Raw genomic sequence first — 11,513 nt, 5'->3', positions numbered from 1 at the left:
GATTAAGAAGAGTATCACTTGAGTCCAGCTTCAACTTGGCTGCTAGTTATAATTCACATCTAAACAAGTTACTCTTCTGTTTTAAAGACTGGAAAGGTTACTGGTCAGTTGTCCATAGCATGCATCCAGATCTCTTCACTTTTTATCCTAAGTCCTTCCCCCATGGGCCTACAATTCAATTTCTCCTCTTACCTTTCCTCACATCCATTCAGGGCCCAAGCACAGCAAACTCCTTGCAGTTTTGCAAATATGCATGCGGCCCTGCCCTGCCTCTGGGCCTTTGCCCATGCTGTTCCCTCCATCTGTAATGTGAAGTCTTATACATCTTTCATCTGTATTAACTTCATGACCCTTTCTTAATCCTTGAGTCAGAATAACTTCCTCTGAATTCTGTAGCATGGCTAGACATCTCTCCATCATAGAATTTACCACACTGAATTGTACTTAATTGTTAATTTACCTATGCCACCCTTCCTTCCCCCACTCCCAACTGGGGACTGTGGCAGGGGTCAAGGTTGATTAATTTTCATATAAATTTGTTTAGTCCAGTCCCTTTCAAAGTGGAAGGGGGGCTAGTTCAGTAAATGTGGAATGGCTGGCAGACTGTTTAAGAATGAGGTTTTCATAGTTAACTCCGCTTTAGTATGAAATTCAAAACAATGAAGAAGACAGGACTCAAACATCACAGGGAAATAACATACAGTTTTACTCTCAAAATAAATACTAATCAATTTTATTTTATAAATACAGATGCTGACTTTTCCTCCAATTACCAACAGATCAGTTTCACATGCCATTTATTATTGGTGGTGGTTTAAAAAATTATTTAAATAACCAGTTAGGTCAGGATAAATGGGCACCATTAGAACTGCTAAAAAAATATAGTTGGATACAATCTTCCAAAACTAATCTTCTGGGGGGAAAAAAATCTCTGGAATTTTTAAAGTGGGTAACGGGGAAGTAGAGAGAGAAAACACGAGCAAATATTCCTCTGATAACATTTGCTGGCTGTTAAGAGTGTTTTGGCTACATGAAAACTGAAAGGGCCCTTAGCAGTTCAGAAATCGACAGGACTGAGTTTTCATTTCAACTTATATTCTCAAAGCAATTTTGTTTTTTTAGTGGTTTACAAGAATAATTACAAAGATTAGTAGGAGATAATAACTTCATCCCATATTTTGGCCTTGGCCACTTTAAACAGAGGCAAAATGAATTCTGCAGCTTTGGGAAATGTCAGAGATTTATTCCTGGAGAATGTAATGTTGCAGGATTTATATATATCCAAGTATGGCAAAAGCTGCAGACATAAAAAAAAAAAAACTCAATGAAAACCCCAAATCTAAACAAACCCAAACCTACAAGTGGTGTTTTGAGGCATAATATCATTGGACACAGTGTAGATCAGGAAAATGTGCAGGTAACCATCCATCAGTTCTGGGCTACCTGATCACATTCAGTGGTGGGGTTCCATGCTGTGGGGGTGAAAAGCTGTGAACCCCAGAATCAGGGAGTCCATAAATGGGAGACTGACTGACAAAATCCCAGAGCTCCAGGCTCTACTTGGTTTTGTGGAACCTGAGATGAACACTGTAAAACATGGGTGCTCCTATATGTGGTCACTCTGCTTGGTGGTGCCAGGAGCCAGGCTGCAGGGCCTATATCGAATGTACCTTGTCTTTGAGCTTGGCATGGAGTTTAAAGGTCTCTCCCATATCTGAAGAACCACAAATCACATGTGATTCACCTTCTGTTGTTCAATACTAACAGAGTCCTTCAAAGCCTTTCTTCTGGGCTTGGGAGGTAGATGTTGCTTCACTGGAGGACCCACAGCCCAGTAGGATGTACATCTAAGACCATGTCTAGCCCCACCCTTACTGACTCTAAGATGAATGACAGTACACTGTCAAAGAAGCCATGACTCTACAGATGGCTTCTGCTCCAGGTTTGGAGTGGTTCCACCTATTTATGAGAAATAAGATGGATTTCTTCAGATCAAGTTAAAGCTTTTAATTGCTTGCAAGTTGGGTCTGTCTGTCATGCAATGATTCTGTGAGTTCTTTACATGAAAAAATAACAACATGAACTATTCCATTTAACAATGTAGCTATATATTAAAACTGAGCCCAGGAATGCTTGGACGAAGTATGACAATGATTATGAAACCTATGAGTTAAATTGTTATGTAGGATGAATGAGCTATTGCAGAGTACACCTGTGATGGTGTGTTGCTATATACAATATGTAAACTCAAATGAAGTCAACATTAGCTTAGATACAGCCACAGGTTTTGCTCAGGGTGGTCCTGTCATGATGTAACATATGGAGATGTAGGTTCAAGAGGAATTTCAAAGTTGGGAAAAAATCAGGTTGAGTGAAGTAAACTCAATTTTTATTCTTCTATATAATACATAGATATAAGCATAAAATCTCCTTAAAGAGCTTGCAACCCTGAGGCGATGTCCTTGGGTATATAAAGTATACAACAATAGCAAATGAAATCTGAGCTCCAGGAATGAAAATGAACTTCAAAAACATAATTTAATATTTATGCAATTGCACACATACCAATAGTATTCTATGCCTCATCTAGTCTCTGAATCCAACTACATCAACTGCCTTGCAGTTTGCACACTGGACAGCCTGACTCCCTACGTATATTTCATCATACACAATGCCTCCTTTCTAACTGAAATTTAATAAATTAACATGGGATTTACATATAGGGGTTTCTATATGGTGAGAGCATTGCCAGAAAGCACAGCCAGTTTTTGACAACAGCATCTGCCCACATAAAAACTTTGGCCCCCAGAGGGATCCTCCAGAGGTGAGGTTTTTCAGATAATCTGAGGGCTGCATCAAGGGTATGGCTGACTGAAAGAGGTGGGAGGTCACGGCAACTGCATTAAAGAACTAGCGAATGTGATGTCCTCTGTGGTCAGGATGCACAAGGCATCTACTGCGCCAATGGCATAACAGCTAGGCTGACTGTGGAGTCTGGGGGCAGAGGCCAATGGGCCTTTGTATAGGAGACCATTGTGCTTCTTACTCATCAACCTGATGGATGGCCAAAGATCCTTCAGTCAATGGTGGAGACCTTTTACTGAATATTCAATTTTCCCAAAAGTTTCATAAACTATGGTGAGGGCAAATGCTATTGAGAATCTAAAGGCGAGTTCATTATATTATTTATATATTATCATCTTCCCTCTGAGGATAACATATAAGTGTAAATAAAAAAGCAGACAAATGCCTATAAGGTGACTCAAGCTAGAGAGTGACTTTTGCCTTAAAACAACTGTCAGGCCTGAAAAGCAAAATCTTGGAAGCAAAATCTAACTTTGTCTGGCCCATTGATACACAATGATCCTGAGTCCCTCCTTGATTCACAAAGTCTATTTTTCTGAGGAATATCCTCCATTAATATTCATTTTGTGTCATAATTACTACAAAGGGTAACCAGTGCAGCTTTATCCTCATTTCAAGCAGTGACTCCATCCAGGTCCTACCATCTGTCCACTCGCTTCACTTATCAGAACTCCTGCGTGGTCTGCGGAAACTGGATACGTTTTCGTTCAGTGCATAGATCCTTCGGGAGAACTCTTCAAATTCTCCCAGAACTTGTTCATCACACTCCACTGCCACGGCACTGTCCACGGGGATGCAGTTAAATGCTTCCAGCTGATCGCCTGAGGTGAAGCCTGTGGCTTCCATTCCGATGATTTCTTCTGCTTGCTCCACGGTGCAGCAGAGCTCGGCTTCCGAGACTGGGTGGAAGCCCCCCGGGAGCGGGGCGCCGGAGGAGCTGGCCTGCTCGCTGGGCAGAAGGGTGCCGTTGACTGTGGCTGGAGGCCCCGAGAGGGCCTGTCCCTGCTCCTGGCTAGTGTTCACACTCACGTGGCCTCCATTTAAGCTGTTGCCCAGATCTACCCCTTTTTTCTTGTTTTCTTTGGAGAGGTCCAAGGAGGTGTCCAAGGAGGAAGACAGAGACGCAGTCTTTCTGTCAGATTCCCCCGTGGAGGGCACAGGGGTCACAGGCTGGACTAGTGCAGAGTTGTAACTGGGGGGAGGGGTCTTGTACTGGAGTCTCTCATTCTCTGAGCTGGCCCGTTTCCGGTATCCTTTGTCTGGTGAAGGGATCCCCCCAGAGAAGCCTACATCTGCACCCCCAAATATGGAGCTTTGTCTCTTTGGAACAGGGATTGCACTGGAGGTGTGATGTCTGTCACTAGAAGACAAAGAAAAACGAGAAGTTACTTTCAACTTCAGAACTTAGCTTAAACCTTGTGGATCAAGAGACAGGAAATAATATGTTCAAGTGTGAGAAAATACAAACTGATAATACTTAAATCTTAGTAGTAACTGTAGTATAAAAATGCAAGATACAATAAAGTATTATAAGTTCAGCATTGGGAACTTCCTTTAAGAAGGCTACAAGACATACTAAAATATATGCAGAGGGGAGTGCCCAGGATAGGGCGGAGGGTAGAGGCCATGTCATATGGGGAGGAGCCAAGGTAATTGGAGGGACTGGATCTGGAAAGAAAAATATATGTGGATGTGATCATATTTATATATCTGTAGGGCTACCAATATTCTTGTTTCTAATATTCAAGTCTTATTTTACCTTCATAAAATAGATACTGTCATTTGGCAGAGAACTTCAAAGACTTGTCCATGATAACCTCAGCGAGGCAGGGGCAAGGCAGGACTAAAAGCCATGACTCAAAACTCAATGGTCAATAGCTTTTGCAATACCCAAATATTAATTGCCTTGTGTTAGACAGCTGGCAGAGAGAGGACCAAGGAGATGTGTGTGTGTGTTTCATGAAAAATTAACTTGGGAAATGACCTCTCCTGTATAATGGTAGTTGCACACGTTTTGTAACACTTGGTCTTCATCTTCCTTCAAACTTAAGTTTTCTCAGGAAGATACATTTGGGCCAGCAATAATAATCACTGTTTGGCTGTACAAAACATTATAGTTTCTGAAGTAATTTCATATATATCACTTCACTTGGTCCTCACAAAAACCCTGTCAAAGCAGGGTATACATTATTACTCTAAATCTGAAATAATAAATAATAATTAGTTAATGGAAATAGAGTATCCAGACTCTGGAAATGATGGTCATTTTATATCCTGGACTGGTGAAGCCACCCCTGGAGTACTGATCACAGTTCCAGACATCATGCTTGGCTGAAGCTATCAGCTTCAATATAGCTGTATGAACAAACCGGGTCCAGAGACACAGGGAGGTATGAACACAAGGTCCATGTGACATGTGTTCTTCAGATGAGAAAACACACAGAGAAATGGCTCACAAAAAAGGGAGCTACTAGGCAGGAGCGGAGGTTTGACTTGAAACTATACTCATCCAAAGAATAGCTACTACATGTGCCAGGCCAGGCCTTGGGGACAGGAAACAGATGTAACACAGAGCAGGCCCTCCCTCTGAGGCGCTTCCAATCTTATAGGAGAAAGATGCATAGAGGAGAAAGACACCCACATATATATACTGTACATACTCTATTACATTTTCATATTACAGACATGAAAAGTGCCCCGCAAAAGAAGAAAGGATTAGGGTTCTTTACCTGTATCCATGGCTACAAACCCTTCAGCCAGCTCCCTGCTCCCTCTCCTCTCAAATTTTTTTCTGATGCTGGCTTATCCCTGTGGTCTAAGCAAAGGTTATTCTTCTTGAGAAGAGGCAACCACAAGGTTTCTTCTAATCTATGCACCCATCAGACTCCCTTGCTTGGCTGTAAGTGTTGGTGCCAAGAGTGATTTCATAATCAGGGGTGCTCATTGGGGCACATATAGAACCAGGCAAGTAGACTAGTAAATTACTGTTTTTAGTTCTCAAGAAAAACAAAGCAGAGCAAAACCTGTTGGCCTTAATCTAGGTTTTTAGTTACTATGTTGTCAAAACTCACAGTAATGGGATAAAGCTGCACATTTTTGCCAACCTTGTTGTTTTCACTCTGCTACTTGCTGACAGTATCCCTTCTCTACATGATTTTGCAGGGGGCCTAGGTAATCAAACCAAAACAGCATCAGCACCACCCAAAGACAAGTCTATTCTGGGCAGATAGGCCAAGCTTTCAGTTGCCACCCCACCCAGGAAGGTAGAGAAGCACTATGTGAGCCTGCCCAGAACACTGAAGGTTACATTACTGGTATGCGACCCCAGGCCAGGTGCTTAAACTACTTAAGGCTATGGAGGCTGAATGACTTGACACCCTCCCTGCCACCATCCACCCTCCCTCCCTGGGGGACCCTGTTCTGCTTCTCTCAGCTGGGCTCCAGGTAGGCTGATAAAAGGGCATTAAGAATAGTGCGACAAGCAGTGCTTATGACACAAGAACAAAGGGGTTTTTGTAGTTGTCTTTGAGACTCCTCGAAAGCTCTCCTCAACTTTGCATGACAAAAAAGTAATAAAAGTATGAAACCCCCCTATCCTTCCCCCGAACTGCCCCCAGTTACAGGGGGCAGGGAACTACCATTTTCGTGAGCATCCAAAATGCTTAATTCTCACCCCTGCCCTGTGAAAAAGGTAGGCAGGTAGGAGGTTAGGAAGATTTCTTCAAGGTTGCATTTGCAACCCATGTGGGAAAATCTAGACTCTAGAGCCCACACAGTCATTTGCATCCCATGTGGGAAAATCATATTCAAATTCGACTAACATTTGCTAAGAACCAATGTCTGATATGCCAGATATCAAGCTAAATGCCATATACACAGGCCTTCCCATTTAACCCACCCGACTTATAGCTAAGCTCTGGGGTGTTACTTTTTTTTTTTTTAAATATGGTTGACAATGTTGTGTTAGTTTCAGGTTACAGCAAAGTGGTTCAGTTGTACATACACATATATTCATTCTTTTTCAGATTCTTTTCCTATATAGGTTATTACAGAATATTGAGTAGCGTTTCCTGTGCTGTACAGTAGGTCCTTATTGATGTTACTCCTATTTTGATGCATGGATTCAAAGGCTTTGCTAGATGGAGACTTTGGCATTTGCTGACATCCTGATTCTGGGATCTTTTCCAGTTTCTCTGAATTTTTATGAGAACTGAGGTAAAGACAGTATCAAATACAATTTAGAAAACCCAAGTAACAATAAAACATTCCCTCTTAAGAATGGTAAGAAGATGAGGTATTAGACAAATAAGGAAGTCTACAGGTCTAATGTTTACCCTAACAATCACACACTGTCTTTTTCCCCTCATTTGTAGCTATGTGCCATGAAACCTTTCAAAAATTTTTACTAGTCTTTCTTATGATCTTAAAAAGAGCAAGTTGAACAATAAAGATATATATTTTTTAATTTAAAAAAACTTTAAAAAACTTGTTATCTTGGAATATAGTTGATTAACAATGTTGTGATGTTTCAGGTGTAAAGTGATTCAGTTATACATATACATGTATCTACTCATTTATCAGTTTAACAAGGTATTTTCTTTATAACTGTGGGCCATCAGCATGAGCACGTCTTACTATGACATAGTAGAGTGACTACAGGCCTTTCAGGGGTGTGTTTCTGAGTCTGAAGTCTGAACTCAGGCTTTTGTATGTCCTCTCTCACTGTCAGGCTGTTACGTGCGGCCAAGTCAGTGTTCTTACCTGCAAGGGCTTCTTTTTTTGATGTTTGTGTCTTATTTGTTGTGTTCTTATAAAGTAGCTGTCTTGAGAATTGTGTGCAAAGCAAGAATAAACAGGATTTGAGAGATGGACCAGCAGATATCCTGGGTACAATATGCATAATTATATGAGTTTTGTAAGATTAATTCTGGCTGCTTGGAATTAATTTTTTTATTACTTCCAGGACCTTAGCAATGTTCCAAATTTTTAAGATAGCTGAGCTTTAAATAGCTCAAGCATTGAATGTATTAAAATATATACAAACACACATGAATTTTAAATTATTATAATAATTTATTCTCCCTGGACAACTAAAAATATAAACCACATTAAAAACTAAAAATCAGTCAAAAGCCTATTGGCCATCAAATAACCACTATTTGGATATTTTCCTTGTAGACTTTGATTTTTATATATGTGTTTAATTTTAAAAAGATACAAAACCAATCAAACAAAAAATGAAAGTTGTGTTTTCAGTGTATATATATATACATACACACAGTTCTGTATCCTGTTATTGGAAGTTATTAAAACCTCTTGGTAAACAATTCTAAGTGGCTACTCCATTAAATGAAATATCAAAAGTTACTTAACCATTTCCTTATGTTTGTGGATTTAAGATATTTCTAAAATTTTATATTAAACTGTTGTATTGCTGTATAAAAACACAGTGCATAGGTTTTTAATAAAATAATTTAAAAATTTTCATATTTAATAGAAGGTTTCTATAAGGAATCTTCATTACACGTTTTGGTATTAACTAAATTCTTACCATAAAAAAAGGAACATTTTACCTCTACTGTTGCCTAAAAAGAGAAAGGCAGCAATTAAAAAGGCAAATGCCCAAAAGCTTTCAAGATTCTTTTGGTCTGATTAGAGTCTGGCTTCATACCTATTTTATCAAGATGGAAGAAGTTGTTGAAATCCTTAAGATTTAGTAATTATTAAGACCAATTTTTAAAGGCAATTGTCAATTTACTTATCAAATGAAATTATTAATTATTTAAATTGTGATGAATAACATAAATAATTTCTACTCCTGGAAACAACTAAAGTAAACCTGAGTGTTCTGGGGAGGAGCAGATGCAGCAGGAAATGTGGCATTTCTTTATCCACCACTCCAGCCACAGGTCCCTTGTTCTAAGGCTCTAGATTTGAGGACATAAAGCCTGAGGTCTAGCAATTGGACAGAGTCCCCGAAGTTCACTGCACAGTCTCCTTATCACCTGTTTGCTTTGAATGGATGTCTCCTTCAGCTTGGCTTAGGTCCAAACTGGAAACATGACATTTGGGGTTTAACGCTATAATTAAAAGGAATGTATTGAAAAACAACAACCCAAAGATACTGTAATTACAAACTTTCTAGGCCATGGTTTAGTGAAACGGGACATAGACTGAATAACTGAATCATATCAGGGACTGTTAAATAATAATACTCTTTTCTGCTACAAGCACAAAAGGATATCTTAGGATCCCTGACAACAGCATGTGAGGGAGAAGTCAAGTGGTTCAGAGTTTAGAGGTCAAGGAGGACAGTCTGGTTTAAATTTGGCTTCTTTGGATCAAGTCTTCTCTGATGTCTCTAAATTAAGGTCATTAATTTCTTTTTCATTCTGTCTTTATTGTAGTCAGTTACTTTTGTTATCTCTTCAGCTACGCACAGCTATCTGGAGATAGTAGTGGTGATGCGAAAGGATGCTTAAACTTCTGGATTGGCAACCATGATTGATCCTGTTTGTTTGGAGCTATAAATTAAGGCTGAATTCACCACTTATTAGTTATAGGACTATAGGCAGTCATCTTCTCTCTGCTCTAGTTTTCTTCTTTTTAAAATAAATTATTGGACTGTGGTAAAGATTAAACAACACACTTCAAACCCTTGGCAGAATGCCTGCCATATATACTGATGACATTAGTAGCTGTAATTGTGGTTTCTGTCATTATTATTTGCTTCCCTAGGCTCTGGATTCCAAAAGTATTAGCCTCATTTTACAGAAGAGGTTAAAAAAAAACTTAGTTGCCTAGTCATGTCTGACTCTTTGCAACCCCATGGACGGTAGCCCAGCTCCTCTGTCCATGGAATTCTCTAGGCAAGACTACTGGAGTGGGTAGCCATTCTTTTCCCCAAGAATCTTCCCAACCCAGGGATCAAACCCAGGTCTCCTGCATTGCAGGTAGAATCTTTGCTGTCTGAGGCCCACAGAAGAGGTAACTGAGACTCAAAGACATTAACATCTTAGACAGTAACACAGGGTGACAGTAGCAAAGACCAGAACCTAGATCTCCTTCCTTCTACTGTTTTCTTCTATACAAAATACTGTTTAAAGCAGGAACAAACTCAGAACTCCTCCCACATACCCACATCTCCACTCCTGAACATCACGGAGAGCTGCCTGCATGAAGATAAGGAGTCAAGGCAAGCATGAGAGTGGAGGAGAAGTACTAAATCAGGAGGTTTATTCTGCTCAGGGTGAAACTTCATTCCAGCTTGTTCCTGAGGACCTGGGGTGGGGAAGGCTTTGAACCGAGTGGACGTGCTCAACTGCCTCTATTTACACAATCTACCAAATGCTACGGGACGACAGGAGCTCCCCAGAATCTGTGAGCCACATTCTTATTGTCCCCAAACCTCTGAGGTGTCATTTTTCTATAAGAATACAGGTTCAGGGAAAGGGAATTTTTATAAAAGGGAGAATTTCTCTGCTTCCCCAAGCTAAATGAGGAGGACTCTATTTAGCACTTCTATAACCATTATACACATACCTTGCTGTGAAGCTAACTGGGAGACAGCAGAACCAGCTCACTGGACTCCACTATCTATAACCGTTATACACATATCTTGCGGTGAAGCTAATTGGGAGACAGCAGAACCAGCTCACTGGACTCCACAACCCTTGTCCCACCACTCTTGCTCCCTCTTCCTTTTCTGTGGGTTTTATTGCCTGAAGCTATAGCCTCTTTTTACAGAAAAGGGACTGAGAAAGAGGAAAAGAGGTATGGAGCACTGGTCCAAAATGTGTTCCCACTTCCCCATCTCCCATATATAATATTCCAGACCCTCACATGTAGCTCTGCCATCATGAAATATGTGAGCCTGGTGAAGCACTGAACCTTTGTTTCGTCTCCTGTAAAGTGGGTATATCCATCTAACAGTTGTTGCAGTTAGGATTAAATGGGATCTACAAGTAAAATTCTTAGTACAATGAGTAGGTACTCCGTAAACTATTAATAATAAAACAATAGCAACTGATATTTATGAAGTGGTATGAAGTACTCTATTAACAGCTTTACACATGGTCTCATTTAATCCTCACATCTCTATGAGGTATTAAGAAAACCATCCTCATTTTGCAGATGAAGAAACTGAGGCACAGAGTTTAGGTAACCTGCCCAAAATCACAGAGAAACTAATTGTGGTTTTCTTTTTTTGGCCAAGCTGGGTCTTTGCTGCTTTCTGTGCGAGCTTTCTCTAGTTGCGGGGAGTGGGGGCTGCTCTTCGTTTCAGTGCGTGGGCTTCTCGTGTTGTGGAGCACAGGCTCCAGGGCTCGGGGGCCCTAGAGTGTGTGGGCTCAGTAGTTGTGCATGGGCTTAGTTGCTCCACAGCATGTGGGATCTTTCCAGACCAAGGATCGAACCCTTGTCCCCTGCACTGGCAGGTGAATTTCTATCCACCGTGCTGCCAGGGGAAGTTTTAACAGAGGGTGCCTGACTAAATAAATGCTAATTTTTTTCTCTTTCCCAATCCACAGGACTTACCACCAAAATACTCTCCACTTCTATGAGAGGGAGGAGTGAGAATCAGAATACTGTTTTTAGGTCAAGTGGTTTGATAATCTTTTCCTTCTCTTCTTGCCTACATTAAGTTTGTG

At 40.5% G+C, this 11,513-nt stretch overlaps 1 protein-coding gene across 4 annotated transcripts in view; it reads right to left on the bottom strand.

Annotated features, from left to right (window-relative positions):
* Positions 1-682: 682 nt before the first annotated feature.
* Positions 683-11,513, bottom strand: part of UVRAG (UV radiation resistance associated) — a 315,338-nt gene continuing 304,507 nt past the window's right edge. For all 4 annotated transcript variants that reach the window (XM_070472935.1, XM_070472938.1, XM_070472936.1 and 1 more), the window contains one exon: positions 683-4,225. In XM_070472935.1, the coding sequence (XP_070329036.1) occupies positions 3,523-4,225 (703 nt within the window). In that variant the 3' untranslated portion in view covers positions 683-3,522. The remainder of the gene's footprint in view (positions 4,226-11,513) is intronic.

This window comes from Odocoileus virginianus, chromosome 10 (genome assembly GCF_023699985.2).
Source record: "Odocoileus virginianus isolate 20LAN1187 ecotype Illinois chromosome 10, Ovbor_1.2, whole genome shotgun sequence".
Lineage (NCBI taxonomy): Eukaryota > Metazoa > Chordata > Mammalia > Artiodactyla > Cervidae > Odocoileus > Odocoileus virginianus.
This window is presented reverse-complemented; position numbering and strand designations above follow the sequence as displayed.